We start from the raw sequence: 14,390 nt of genomic DNA on the forward strand, positions 1-14,390 counted from the left end.
TAAAAGATAGAGCCTTTATTAAATAGAGGATAAAAGTGAAGAAAGAAACTCTCGCGTGAGTTTTTTTGGTTTTTCTTCTCGGAAAAAACACTTGAAATGGTGAAAGGAAAGGAAAACGAGAAAAGACAACGCGAGAACAACAACGCGTCTTTTTAAGAGCGCACTGTTTTAGTGCAGAGAGAGATGAAGAGAGAAGAAAGAGAGATTTTAAAAAGAGGAGGAGGAGGAGGAGGAGGAGGAGTACTGCTACTGTTATATTACACGCGGGAAGACGAGAGCTTTCTACTCTGTTAAATGTAGTGTATGTAAAGCTTCAAATCGACGGCGAGATTTTTGCTCAACTTCTCGGCGAGCTCGTCCGAGACGCAGCTGCGATATTTACCGCCGCACATGGCGTCGCCGGAACTCAACACGAGCAAACCTAAGGAGGTTGCGCTGGAGATTTGGGTGAAGACATCGGCGGAGAGGAGCTCTTCTTCGAGGTCGGCGAGGTCGGCGCCGTTTTCTTCGTACGAGCGGCGGACGATGTGTTGGAAGACGGAGAGGAGGCGTTCGAGTTTGAAGGCGTTGGCGTCTTCCAAGGAGCGGCGGGCGGCGCGGTCGGCGTTGCGGTCGTGACCGAGGCGACCGCGTTTTCGGTGATTACCGCCTCCTGTGGCGTCGGTGATGAAGATGCGGTTGTCGACGGACTCGTCGTTTTTGGAGGCGATGTACGCGGAGAGGAGGAGAAACTTCGTGAGTTTTGGGATGTCAAAGTCTAAAGCTTTGGCGATGGAGGAGGTGTTGGTGGTGGCGTTCGCCGCGTCTCCGGTCGCATCTTCCAAGACGGCTTCTCCGGTGAAGTAGCGCTCCTCTGGGACGGGCCACTCGCCGCGTTGTAACGCCAAGTTGGCTTTGGAGAGAGGGACGGTGAGACCCGCGTGAATCTTTGCCTGTTGTTGTTGCTGTTGTTGTTTTTGTTGAGAAGAGGCGGCGGGTTCATTCGTTACTTTCTTCATCTTCTTGGCGCTCATCAGGTTGGCGTATAACCTTCGCGGTTCTGGCAACTCGTTCTCGGGTGTTCCATTACGCATCGCCTCGTATAATTTCTCGCTGTACCGCTTCCATAACGGTTCCAAGGCTGTTCGAAGCTCTCTCGGCGCGCGACACGTGTCGTAAAAAGCCGCCACCATGGGAACCAGAAACGCCCGGTAATGTTTCTTCGCGATATCTCTCGGCGCTTCCTTCAACAAGACTTCAATCAGTTCCTCTTTCGTGTACGCGTCGAAGAATATCGTTTGCGGTTTGACTAAATCTACGTTGCTTTGAAACGTCTGTATGGATTCGCAGGAGATGGTGACCACGTGAATGTTTCGTTTCGTCAGTTCGCCAATTTTCAAAAGCGTCGGTAAAAATCGATCGTCTTTTTGCTCCGCCAGTCGATGCGCGTCGTCGACGACGATGGTAATCCTAGGCCCGTTTCTATCTAAGTTTTCTTTCAACAGTTGCACGAAATCTGCCACGTGTATCGCGCGTTTCCGTTTCTTTTTGTTCGCCGCGCTCGTCGCGGTCTTCGCCACGGCTGCGGAGACCAACGCCAAAGACGTTTTTACTTCCATCATCCCATCCTCCAAGGTTTTGTTGTCGCACATGCTTTTATTATTCCTCTCGTCGTCGCATTCGTTTTCCTTCTCCTCTTCTTTTCTCTTAAACTCTTTTTCTTTCGCTTTTATCGCTCTCGCTCGTTCTTTCGCCAACATCCGACGTCGCCTTTCCTCCTTGAAGTGCGGTCGAAGTTGCTCCACGATGGCTTCAAACATCAACTTTTTCTCGTGCGCGTCCACGCAATTCACGTACGCGTACGCGAACCCAAACTTTTTCTCCAGCAGGTCGAACATATCTCTCAGGAGCATGGTTTTCCCGACCGACGGTGGGCCGTGGACGTGGACGTTCGGCGCGAGACAGGTTTTCGCGTCGCGTCCGAAGCTCCCGCCGAGTGCGGCGAGGAGGAAATCGACGTGTTTTTTCCTCGCCGGCCAACGGGAGAGGAGGGAGGTGTAGGACCTAAAAAACGACGCGTTTTTTTTGTCCTCATCAAAACCATCACCTCCTAAACCTTCATCATTACCTTCCAAAGCGTTTTTCGATGTCGTCGTCTGCGTCGTCGTCGTCGTCGTCGCCTCTCGCGTCATCTTTCTTCTTTCTCTTCTGAGGAAAAGAATTCAAAAATTTTCCTTCGTTTCAAGAACTTTTTGCAAATGAAACCCTAAAAAATAAATGCTCTGAAAAGTTTCCTTTCACTTTTCACGTTTCTCCTCTTCACTTGATTTTTGGCTTTGCTGATTGTAGGAACACATCATCATGAAGGTAAGCAAATGTGCAACGCGATTCGTTTGCGATTTTTCGCGCGGATATGTATCGATATTACGCGTATCGATCGTTCGCGCGTTCGAGTATTGTTCGCGCAGATGGTCGAATGTTTTGTTTTTTGTAAAATGAATGCGCGCGTTTTCCTCTTCCTTTAAAGGTGGTTTTACGGCGAAAATTTTACAAAAAAGAGGAAGATTTTGCGCGCATTTGCGCTTTGCTTTCTCTCTCGCGCCGTCAGGTCCGCGAAAGAACTGCGCTCGAAAGAAAAAAAACGGACGTAAACGCGTTCGGTTCGTGCGATGATGTCGTTTTATAACGCGCGTGAGGTTCGCACGAACACAAACCGTCCGGTGATGATGGTTTCTCCCTGTGATTTTTTTCCTCCGGGAAAGGTCTTTTAGGTCCTGCTTTCCTCGGGATGAAGGCGCTTTGATGCCATTTTTGTTACTCAAACTCACCTCTTCTTCTATTTGTCTTGTTCAAATTAATACAGCTCAACATCGCGAACCCAGCCACTGGCTGCCAAAAGAAGATTGAAATCACGGATGAAAACAAGCTCCGCGTGTTTTACGACAAGCGCATCTCCGCCGAAGTCGAAGCCGATTCGTTAGGCGACGAGTGGAAAGGCTACATCTTTAAAATCATGGGCGGCAACGACAAGCAAGGCTTCGGGATGAAGCAAGGCGTGTTGACGAACCAACGCGTCTTTCTCTTACAAGTGAGAGGCACGCAAGGCTTCCAAGGCCACGGCAGAAGAAAAGGCGAGCGTCGCCGAAAGGCGTGCAGAGGGTGCATCGTTTCGCAAGACATTTCGGTGTTGAACGTCGCCATCGTCAAGCAAGGCGACGCGGACGTGCCGGGTTTGACCGACACCGAAGTGCCGAGAATGCGCGGTCCGAAGAGAGCGTCGAAGATTCGCAAGTTGTTTGCGTTGTCCAAGGAAGACTCTGTCTTTCCGTACGTCAACTCCATGAGAAGAGAGTTTGAATCAGCCACGGGAAAGAAGAAATCCAAGGCGCAAAAAGTGCAAAGAGTCGTCACTCCGTTGACGTTGCAAAGAAAGAGAGCGAGAGCCGCGGTGAAGAAGGCGAAGATTGCCAAGTCCAAGGCTGAAGCTGGGGAGTACCACAAATTGTTGCAAATGCGAATCAAGGAGCAGAGAGAACGACGATCGGAGTCCATCGCGAAGAGACGCGCGAGCTCCGTCGCCAAAAAAGCTGCCGCGTAAACATAAAGAGAAAGTGGAACGTTTGTAGATTTTTGGAGAGAGAGAGAGATATAGTAGCGCTTCTCGAATTGAAGAGGGCGCTATATAATTAATTTAGCCTTACTTAGCTTTAAATCGTGTTTAGTCGTCGGTTGTGAATATCTAAAGGTTCGCCTTCCGCCGCGAGGCACACATACATAAAACGGAAGAAGTTCCAAGCACACGAGACTCTTTCCCGCCATAAATAAATTTTTCTCATCTGTTTCTTAAAATGCGCGCGACAGCTTTTACTTCATCGCCAAAAACGTTCACCTTTTGTATCGCCGTTCGAGGAGGAGGAGGAGGAGGAGGAGGAGGGTATCCTCGCATCACTCGCGAAAACTCTTCTTCTTTGTCTTCTTCTTTGTCTTCTTCTTCTCGTCACAAAAGTTACGGAGCGGCAAAATGGAAAATTTCAAAATCGAACGAGAGACAAACACGGAGGGGAAGAAACAAAGCGCGTTATGCTCCTCTGACGACGAGAGCGGAACAACGCGAGGGCAATAATTCGCCGTATCACACGCAGAACGAAGAAAAGTTGATGGATTTATTGACCGTGCAAAGCGTGAAAACTGTTTTGCACTACCTTCAAGAAACGAACGGAGAGATGCATTTGTTCTTAAATAACTACATTGCTGAAAATCCGTTCTTTCAAACGCGGAAAAACGCGGCGGGGCAACCCAAGAGAGAATCTGGAGAGGAGTGGTTGATAAAACTGGCCAGTTCGGGGTTGACGACTGTGACAGATGTAAATCGTGGATCTGTCCCTACGATAGATGATAGCCAGCCAAAGACGAGAGAGGTCAGCCCGAGAGACTGCGCGGAACGTATTTTAGCAACGAGGAAAGACTTGGGGGAAGACTTCGTCTCGTTTTTAGAAAAAGTAGAGGTGAAGAACGGAAGCGTGTTGAGGAACGCCTTGGAGAGGACGTTTACCATTGTGGAAGAGGAAGAGTGAAGAGTGAAGAGAAGAGATTCGTATCGTTATTATGGTACTTACTTCTACACGGTATTTATGACTAAACGTTTCACATTTTTATAACACTCAAAGCTACATTTTTAACACAAGTACCGATAAATCTTTCGATCTTCATCGTCTCTGGCGACGTATTCGAGCTCGATGAGCCGTTCGATGCGTCTTTTCGTTTCCCCTACGTCAACCTTGAATCGGCTGCGAAGCGCTACGGCAACTTCAGCGATTAACGCGTTGTGCTCGACTTTTCGTTTCGCTTTCAAAACGCGAACGATAGCGGCTTCAATTTCTGGTTTTCGATCTTCGTGAATGATTTCTGCGGTTCTTTTCGCCTCTTCAACGGTTTCTTTCTTGGACGTGGACACCGAGGCGATTTTAATGCGGTAGTGCTTGGACTCAAAGTTATCGTTGAACATGAAGATGTCGTCTTTGGAAATTCTCCCTTCGTTGCCGATGTCCATAGAAGTAACTTCGTTGTTGTTGTTGTTATTCGTTTGAGACATGGATGTCTTCTTATTTCGAAGCAAAACGTTCTTCTCTTTAGAGAAGACCATGCTGTGCAAAGCTTTGATGCATGCGTCGTATTCCACGTCCAAGATTTTGGAGATTTGGCGCAAGGATACCGCTTCGTGGTCGTTGAAAATCTCCAAGATGCACATTTGCATCGTACTGACGATTAACAGCTTTTCGCCCGAGTTGAACTGAACTCGGAGCTCAGCAGTGCCGCAATCCGGACGCCACGCGATGCGCCTGGCCCCGTAATTCGCTTCGTAATGATTCACGAAGAGTTTTTGCATATCTTGACACGTGCGCGGTAAATTTTTCGGAAACTTCAATTTGCTCAATTTTGTCAACGGCCAAGACCCGGTTGTCAACACCTTCACGCCGAGTTCTGTTTTCCTGGTAACTTCAAAAAACCGTTCATCTCTCATCATCTTTCTGCCTCCCAGAATTACGTCTGGGTGCACGTTACCTGTATCTTTTCCGATGTAGTCAGTCGTGATGAGTCTGCTCCTCGTGTTATAATCGCCACCGCGTTGGCTATGCTCGACGAGTTCGTTGAATTTTCTCGTTATCGCTTTAGATAAACTCGCGTCGTTCAACATCACTTCAACCTTTTGCGCGTATTGGTACCCACATTCGAGCTTGAGTTTTGATACCACGTCGCGTTCGCTGTGATCGTCTGATACGGCTTTGGAGGCCAACAGGCGCTTGGACAAGTGCAATTGGTAATACATTTCAAATGTATCTTTTTCTCGCAAAAATCGAAAGATGGCTATGCACGCGTCGATAGCCGCGTCGGATGTCGTAACAATGGTCGCTTTGCCGGCTTCTTTCCATATTTGCTGCGTAGTCGTTGTTTTCTTCTGATCATCTTCTACTTCCATGTCCTCGACAGAGAGATTACCGCGGAGATAATGATCCAAATACAACGATAAAAACTCGCTCGACCTCTTGTTTTCGTTCAAAAAGTGCTCGAACGCGGCATACGCGCGGTTGGTGAACGTTTTATCGCCACGAAATCCTTTTTTTATGACCATATCTGTTTTATTCTTCAGAAGTATCGTCGCGCGAACGAATTCGATGGGGTTCTTTTCGTTCGCAACGACGATGGCGTTGCCCAACTCTTCGACGCGAACGTACAAGGCCGATCTCAAAGTGTCGAGTCCGTCTTCGTTGGTTAATTTTGCAAACAAATCGTACGCGAGACGGACGTCCGCATATCGCACCTCGTCGCTCAAATTCATAACCCTCGTTGATGCATTATTATTATTATTATTATTATTAGTTGATGTTGTTTGCGGTATCATTGCCGTCGTCGTGACGCCATCGACGACTACCAGCTCTTCGTGCGAACGCAAATCGAGATCGTCTTGCGGATTCATATTCATGTCATCATTAATCATCAGCGCAAAGAATCCTCTCACAAACGCATGTTCGCGAGCTTGACTCTTAATGCCGAACATTGCAGTTTGAATGGTGCGAATGATCCTTTTCGCGGTGTCTGATTTCGACGCCATCGTATCCGCGACGAGATATTTCTCGTGTCTCAGAAGCGTCTTACACCTTCGCAAATACTGCGAACAGTCTCGCGCGCTTTCGGCGATGCTCAAGGTATACGTTGTGTATACCTCGTCCGCCTGGAGAACGGACTCAGAGGCGATGATATTCTCGTAAATGTCTTCGTACCCACACTCGCTCGCTCGCGCGCTGAGCGTCCAAAACATTTCTGCCGTGCGTTTGATCACGCTTCTCCTCTTTGTCGATGCGCTTTCTTCGTTCTCGTTGCTTTTTGCCGCCCTCGCCGCCGCCGCTGATGCCGCTACCATCACCTCTCTTCTTTCCACATCGTCGTCAACGATGTTCTCGTCGTCGTTCTCATCGTCGGCGATGAGCGAAACCGGAGCATTTTCAGCCTCCTCCGTCTTCTCGTATTCCATGATTCGTCTTTGCATTTCTCTTCTTTCGCGATCGAGCAGCATTTTCACGCACGCTTGCAAGTGGGCGGTAATCGTACTTTTCCTCGCTTCGAGCGCGTATTTCTCGTCGTCTAGATCAATCTTCGAAGGTATCCCAAACATATTCTGCGAAAAAATCTCCCGTCCTAACGATCGCACGCCCAACTTTTTCTTCTTCTTTTCATTCTCTCTCCTTTGCGCCGGGGTCGTCGCCGGCGCGCCTCTCCCCGCGTAACTCCCGCCGCTCCCGTTCGCGGCGTCGCCGTCGTCCAACTTTTTCCTCTCCATGTGCATGAACACGTCCCGAATCACTTCCACTTGTTGCTCAAACTCGCTCCATTTCCTAATCATAGCTTCTAAAAACGCCAACGCGCTCTTCTCTTCCTCCTCTTCCTCGTACCCGCCGCCGTAGTCTCCTTCACCACCACTTGCAAAAGTCGTCCTCTCCATCCTTTTCAGCTCTTCCTTAATCATCCACGCTCTTTTCCTTAACTCCTTTTTCAACTTCTCCCGCATAAACCGCGTCGTCGAACTCCCGCTCAGCACCATCCTATACACTACGTTCGACAGCTCTTCGAACGACAAGTGTTTCGTCGCGTTTTCGAACACGCACTGAATCGCCGCTCGCAACTGCTCCCACTCTTTCTCCCACTCGTCCTGGTTGTGTAACGGAGGCAAGTGTTTATAATACGGCAACGTTGAAAACGGAGTGTTGTTGCTCATCATTTTCGTCGTCGTCTTTGTCGTCGCGGCGTAATGCTTCTGTTTTTTCATCATCGATCCTCCTCTTAATCCTCCTCCTCCTCCCAAGGATGACGACGGGACGTCGTGCTCGTTTTCCCTCTCGTGTTTCGTGTCCACGGTTTTGCGCATTTCCTTCTTTTTTCTCGCGCGATCAAAAGTCTACGCACAACCACTGCGAGAAGAAAGAGGAGATACTGATGCGAAGAACAAGTTTGGCGAGAGAAGAAGAGCGGAGATAAAACGCAACCGGCGAAAGTCTCTCGTTTTTTTTCTTTCATCAAAAGTCTCGTCGTTTTTTTGTACGAAGCCAAAAAACGGTCGTTCAAAAGTCAACGCACAGTGCACATGGTAGATTATTCCAAATGGGATGCGCTGAAGTATTCTTCTTCGGAAGAAGACGACGACGACGACGACGACGACGAGAAAGGTGAAAAGGAGGCTTTGGGAAGTGCGAAGATGTACGCAGCGTTGGCGAATCTCTCGCTCTCTTCTTCTTCTTCTTCTTCTTCTTCTTCTTCTTCTTCTTCAAAGATTTGGACCGGGTTGGTGATGCATCACAGAGATGTGTTCGTCTCGCATGTGATTCCGAAATTGAACGAGACAGATCGGTGGTTCTTTTCAAAGGTGAACAGAGAGAGTCAAGATGTGCTTGCGTACGCCGGGGTAAATGTATCGGGATTACATGTGATTGTTTACGAATGTTCATCCATCTCGACGTTGGAATGGGCGTGGAATCACTTTCCCTGGGGAGAGAAAGATGATTTAGGAAACGTGATGGATCAAGCCTGGTTTTGCGTCCAAGTTGCTCAAACGAAAAAACTCGAGTTTCTCGAGTGGGCGAGAGAAGTGAAACAGTGCGAGTGGGATGAACAGACGATTAATAAGGCCGCATGTAAAGGTAATCTCGAGATGCTGAAATACTGCTTCTCTAATGGTTGCCCGTGTGATGTAGAAGAGTCGTGCGTTCAAGCTGCTATAGAAGGACACCTCGACTGTGTTCGATTTCTTTTCGACAAAGTGAAACCTTCGCGAGATACGGAAAAAGAAGCGGCACAACAGGCAGCATGCGGTGGTCACGTGGAGATCTTGAAATATTTCGTCGATACAAGAAAGATATCTGATGAGGTGAAGAGTGACTGCGTGGGAAACACTACAATGTATGGCCAACTCGATTGCCTCAAATACTTAGTCGAAGAGGCGAAAGTGCCTCTTGACAACTGGCGATACATCGCTTCGGCTCGGTACTTAAAGCACCACGACTGCGAAAACTACTTGCTCGAAAAAGGGTGTCCAGAACCGCCGACGGACGAAGACTACGCTTCGTTTCTCGAGCAGTTTCAGAAGTTTCTCGAGCAGTTTCAGAAGAGGCAGTGAGAAGAGATTGAACTCGTTCTTAGTGTTGTTAAAGAGAGAGAAAGAGAGAGAGACACTTTTGCTTTAATTTTCACAGACTCTCTCCACGTGTAGAATCGTCTCTTTTTTTTCTCGTAAGAAACCACCGGCAGAAAGAAAACACACATCACGACAACAACAACAACAACAACATTAAAAGAAGAATGGGTGAAACAACAACAACAACAACAATAAAAGAAGAGGAAACGGAGAAGGAAGAAAGCGCGAGTTTGGAACTCGCGCTCGACGCGTTGCGATCGGCGAACGAGGAAATTCTCGAAAAAGAAGAAGAACAACAACGAGAACGAGGAGAGGAAGGATGTTCATCGAACGCGACGAGTAAATTCGATCTTCTGGAAAAAGTGCTCGCGAAGTTTACCACGAATACGACGACTCGCGAGGACGAGGACGAGAAGACGGGGAAGAAGACAACGACGACGCAGAAAAAGAAGAAGATGCACGCGGCGAAAGACGTGGCGTCGGAGTTTTCTCGGAAGTGGACGAGAGAGCACGCTTTGTTAGTTTGGAGCGATTACAATAACGGGAAAGACGGTGGGAAAGGATGGTACGAAAAGGAGTGTTTTCTCGCCGACGTAGCGCTGACGGTGAACGATTATTGGTTACAAAATGGTTTACAAATGGAGTTCCCACTCTTTGCAGAGGGCTCGAGCGGCACGTCGAAAGAGGACGGGGAGGATATTTTTAGCTGGAAGTGCGCGAAGATTAGTTTGAACAACGTGAAAGCGTTCGTCGCGGTGGTCATGAACTGGCCGAAAGGGAAGAAGACGAGCGGGCAGAATTTAATCGAGGATTTGAAACGGGTAAGAGAGAAAGGGTTGGCGAAGAAAGGGTGCAAGAAGCCTTTGAGGACGTACGAACAATGTATTAGGCAAATCGCGTGGGTGGTAAGAGAGGCGAGCGAGGGAGTGATGGAAGACGCGAGGAAGAGAAAAGGCGTGAGCGGGAAAGAGAAAAAGGAAGGGTTGGAAGAGGCGAGGGCGTTTGAGCGAGAGTTGAGGAGTTACGTGGAGCAAAGTTGGATGGAGAACGGTCTGCCGACGTTGCCAGAGAGATGGTACGAGAAAAGAGGCGGAGAGTTGTCGGAGGAAGAGGAGGAAATAAAAGGAGAGGAAGGAGGGGTGAAGACGGAGAAGACGACGCCGGCGACGACGCCGGCTGGAAAACGAGCGAGAGAGGAGGACCAAGCGCCTAAATCAACGGCGAAGAAACAAAAGACGACGACGACACCAGCTGCTCTTGAAGAAGCGCCGGCGGAAACGCCGCCGGCGAAAAAAATTGAGTACAAGCGCGAAACGTCCTTGATGAAAAAAATCTACGACGCGGACGCGATTGACGACGACGCTTTGTTGAAGCGTCTTCCAGAACCCATGCGAATACCAAATGAAATAGACAGACTCATTGCTGTGACTTTGCGCGTTCGATGTCACGGCCTTGATGCCGACGTCGCCTTGATCCCACCAAACCCGCCGACGAACGGGTTTAAAACGTCCGCGGAAATGGCGGAACTCTTAGCCGAAGCCGCCATCGGCCCCGAGTCTTCTACAATTCCCGCTGCGGATAACATCAACGAAACGTGCCCGACGGAGCCGTGGATTCCAGGGAGAGGTAATCGGTGCTTAAGAAATGACGGTAAACTGTGGCGGTGTTCTTTTAAAGCGTGCGACGAAGACGGTTTGTTTTGTAGAAGACACGCGGATGTCGCGTTTGGAAAGAATTTGAGCAGCGAAGAACTCAAAAAAGAAGCGAACAAGCAACGAGATAAAACGGTGGCAAAATATCAAGGATTACCGGCAACTGTAGTCGTACTATCAGTTGGCAAAGTTTCCGTGAGTATCGACGCGCCAGGCGGCGCGAGACTTTGCGATCCGGAAATCTTCGAAGAACACGCCTTCCGAGCGCACTGCGGTGTCGCAAACGCCGGTGGAAAATTTATTCCGCGCAAGAAGATCACGGATCTCGACGCGAACGCCGAGGAGGGCGACATCAAAAAGGAAGACGTAGATGTGAATACAAAGGTCAGCGATGACGTCGTCGTCGACGACGACGATATCAGGAACAAAAACATGGGCAACGAGTTTTTCCGCGCCAACGCTCGCGTTCGAGAACGCGAAGGCGCTTGGACGAATTTTCGCGAGTACGAACATAAACTGTTATCGAACATTCCAGCAATGACGCCGGGTGCTTCTGTTGTCACGCAAGAGTCACAAGTGGAAACCATCTTGCGATCTGTAAAGTACGCGAACGAGAAGAGGAAAGTTGCCATCTTGGAGGCGTTAAAAACGAACAACACGCGCGATAAGAACGATCCGACCATTTTGAGCGTCGTCGGCGGAAAGACGCCGAAAAAGATGCAGCGCATGTTGGACGTCAACGCTGCGACGCCATCACCGAGTAAAGAAGACGAAGAAGTTGAGAAAAAGACGGAGGAAAAGAAACCGTCGAATCTAGGAGTTAAGAAAGAATCGACGCCGCCTTCCTCAGAAACGAGGCAAACGCTAGAAAAACAACGAGTTTTTTCCGCGGTTGAACAACCTGTTGGAAAAGACGCCGAACTCATCAAGCTATATAACGAGTCCGTGCTCACGCGCGACAGCATGATGGCGGCAAAAATTGCCCGCGATGCCGCCCGAAAAGAATCTGGCGTCAATTCGGAAGATTGCCAACTGCTCACGGCGCAGATTGAAAGCTTAGAAGACTCGGCGATGGCGCTCGCGAAAAAGCTCGTGATGCGAATATCCACCTTAGGATTGAACATCTCTTTGAGCGATTTGGAGACTTATTGTACGCAAGAAGATGTCGTCGCTGCCTCACCAATGCCGATAACAACTCCGCAAGCGAATACGAATTCGCCGCAACCGATGGAATCGCCGAAGCCGTCTGTCGCGCTTTCCATCATCAACTCCATCAAAGGCGAAGGACAAGAATTGGACCACGCGTTGGAAAATCTGCGAGAGTGCTGCGCTTCATTAACTGAAGTCTCGAGAACGACGAAAGCTATGCAACAAAGCGCCATCGATCACGTGAGCAACTCCAGACGAATACGGGAGGAAGAACGCAAGGTGAAAGAAGAAAAAGACGAAGAGAACAAAGGCGCGGCGGCGCAAGAACCTTCGTATTACGCGAACTACGCGACGAGTATTGAACACGCGTTGGTTTGTGCCTCTGAGATGACGCGACACACGAGTTAGAGTAAATTAGTAGCAAACGTACACAAAGCGTACGAATCGTTTTAAAACGCGCCATACTTTTAGAATGAACGAGTAATACGCTATACTTTCAAGTTTGATTTAATTTGATGACTTCGCCTTGTGATAATCTTACAATTCTTCTTCTTCATATAAAAATTCTCTCATTTCTCTCATTTTTTTCCTCTTTCTCTTCTTCTTCTTCTTCTTCTTCTTCTTCTTCTTCACTCTTGCGCCTCTTTCCCTTTCATTACATCCACTTTTTCATGAAATTCTCGTGGAACGCGCTCAATCTTTCGACGACGGCATCGATTTTATCCTCCCCGGGCAAAAACGTCGTTCGGAAGTGCCACGTCCCGTCGGCTTGGCCAAATCCAGACCCAGGAACGACGACAATACCGGTTTCTTCCAAGATACTCATGCAATACACGGCATCTGCCATCTTTCCTTTACCTTCGCAGTCTTTGAGAAACTTCTCCGGAAAAGTTAAATTCGGAAACGCGTACATCGCCCCGTCGCTGTTGTTACACGTCACGCCGGTCAACTTGTTCAAACCGTCAACCAACTTCCCCGAGCGTCTTTTCAAACTCGCCAAAATGTCCGCCTTCTCCTTCTCGTACAACGCGTACGATGCATCGCCCTCGACCGGAGGCGTGCACACTTGGCCAATCAAGATCTGTCCACTCACGTTCGGGCACAAGTTGATACTCGCCAACTTTAACAACTGATCCAACACGCCTTGGTCCCAGGCGCCGTAGAGTTCCATAAATCCGCCTCTCTTCCCGCACTCGCCGTAGAAACCTTTCGAGGTGGACTGCAACGATGCGAGTGCGACTTTATCCCCGTATCCCATATCCGCCACGACTTTCTTCATGCTGACGAATGATTTACCCTCCACGTAAATGTTATCTTGATACACTTCGTCGGACAACAAAATCAAATTCTCCTCAGCGCAAAATTTCACAACTTCTTGTTGGTTCTCCAACGACAAGCTGTTCCCAGTTGGATTCCCGGGATTGATCACCACCAACGCTCTGACTTCAACCCCGTCTTTCTTGGCTTTTTGAACCTCTTTACGCATTTCGTTCACGTCCAACCCCCAGTTATTCTCCTCTTTCAAATAATACGGGCACAAGGTTCCGCCGTACAACGCCAACCCGGCGGAATACAAAGGATACTGCGGAATCGGCACCAACATCGCGTCTTGCTTCCCACGAATGAGTAACGTTAACATGTAATTCACCCCAGAGGAAGCTCCATCCAAAGTATAAATCATCTCCGGATCGGCTTTGTGTCCGTCTCTCTTCTCCAAAAACGTCGCGATTTGCTCTCTCACGTACTTCAACCCTTTCGACTCCGTGTACGCCCCCGTCCCTCCAGCCGTGTTCGCTAAAACCTCCTTCGATCTCGCGATGACATCTTCCGGAAAAATCTTCGAGCACTCCGGCGAGTCTAACAAATCTGGGTAATCGCAAATGGCCATGATTTGACGATAAAACGTGATTGGTTTTTGCCCGAGCGATTGCGGGTTCCCGATGTTGCACAGGACGATATCTTCAAACGGCAACGAAGACGGGTCTTTCTTCAACTGTAAAGCGAGTTCGCCGGCTCTCACCACGATGGGGCCTCTGACCGCGTATTCCGCGGTCAGGACGTTCTGGTTGATCGTGTTTGCGTTCACTGGATGCACCATGATGTTGTTGTTATTGATTTTTGGATTAGAGAAAAAAACGTTCCCCAAGCTGGGTCGTCCTTTGGATAAAAATCGAAATGGTATTCACGATGCTACTACTAACACGTGTAAACCGCGTCTCGAAAAGAAGGAACAAAAACTGACGACGTTGTTTCTTTTGTCGCTGTATCTCTGAAACGAAAAGTGGTGTCGCAGAAAAGTGTCGTTGAATCACAGAGAAGAAAAAAGAACTCCTGTTGTGATGCGTGAAGATGCGTGTTTTATTTGTGTGCGTGACGTTTCAACGAGAAACGAAAATCTCTCTCTTTTTTCTGCTGCCACGTCTCTC

At 48.7% G+C, this 14,390-nt stretch overlaps 7 protein-coding genes across 7 annotated transcripts; 4 read left to right on the forward strand and 3 right to left on the reverse strand.

The window, feature by feature from the left end:
* Window positions 1-290: 290 nt before the first annotated feature.
* Window positions 291-2,171, reverse strand: Bathy09g02900 (predicted protein; the record flags this gene model as incomplete). The annotated part of the gene is made up of 1 exon (XM_007511048.1): window positions 291-2,171. The coding sequence occupies one exon, from the start codon at window positions 2,169-2,171 to the stop codon at window positions 291-293; it is 1,881 nt and encodes a 626-aa protein (XP_007511110.1).
* Window positions 2,172-2,340: 169 nt separating this feature from the next.
* Bathy09g02910 (predicted protein) lies at window positions 2,341-3,577 on the forward strand (the record flags this gene model as incomplete). The annotated part of the gene is made up of 2 exons (XM_007511115.1): window positions 2,341-2,346; window positions 2,843-3,577. 2 exons carry the CDS (start codon window positions 2,341-2,343, stop codon window positions 3,575-3,577), a joined length of 741 nt encoding a protein of 246 aa, XP_007511177.1.
* A 250-nt stretch (window positions 3,578-3,827) lies between these two features.
* Bathy09g02920 (predicted protein) lies at window positions 3,828-4,553 on the forward strand (the record flags this gene model as incomplete). Its single annotated transcript, XM_007511210.1, has 1 exon — window positions 3,828-4,553. The coding sequence occupies one exon, from the start codon at window positions 3,828-3,830 to the stop codon at window positions 4,551-4,553; it is 726 nt and encodes a 241-aa protein (XP_007511272.1).
* Window positions 4,554-4,654: 101 nt separating this feature from the next.
* On the reverse strand, window positions 4,655-7,900 carry Bathy09g02930 (predicted protein; the record flags this gene model as incomplete). The annotated part of the gene is made up of 1 exon (XM_007510946.1): window positions 4,655-7,900. The coding sequence occupies one exon, from the start codon at window positions 7,898-7,900 to the stop codon at window positions 4,655-4,657; it is 3,246 nt and encodes a 1,081-aa protein (XP_007511008.1).
* Window positions 7,901-8,116: 216 nt separating this feature from the next.
* On the forward strand, window positions 8,117-9,145 carry Bathy09g02940 (the record flags this gene model as incomplete). The annotated part of the gene is made up of 1 exon (XM_007511205.1): window positions 8,117-9,145. The coding sequence occupies one exon, from the start codon at window positions 8,117-8,119 to the stop codon at window positions 9,143-9,145; it is 1,029 nt and encodes a 342-aa protein (XP_007511267.1).
* A 182-nt stretch (window positions 9,146-9,327) lies between these two features.
* On the forward strand, window positions 9,328-12,372 carry Bathy09g02950 (unknown protein; the record flags this gene model as incomplete). The annotated part of the gene is made up of 1 exon (XM_007511113.1): window positions 9,328-12,372. One exon carries the CDS (start codon window positions 9,328-9,330, stop codon window positions 12,370-12,372), a length of 3,045 nt encoding a protein of 1,014 aa, XP_007511175.1.
* Window positions 12,373-12,619: 247 nt separating this feature from the next.
* Window positions 12,620-14,062, reverse strand: Bathy09g02960 (predicted protein; the record flags this gene model as incomplete). The annotated part of the gene is made up of 1 exon (XM_007510899.1): window positions 12,620-14,062. The coding sequence occupies one exon, from the start codon at window positions 14,060-14,062 to the stop codon at window positions 12,620-12,622; it is 1,443 nt and encodes a 480-aa protein (XP_007510961.1).
* Between the last annotated feature and the right edge of the window lie 328 nt (window positions 14,063-14,390).

Source organism: Bathycoccus prasinos, assembly GCF_002220235.1.
Source record: "Bathycoccus prasinos genomic : Chromosome_9".
Classification (NCBI taxonomy): domain Eukaryota; kingdom Viridiplantae; phylum Chlorophyta; class Mamiellophyceae; order Mamiellales; family Bathycoccaceae; genus Bathycoccus; species Bathycoccus prasinos.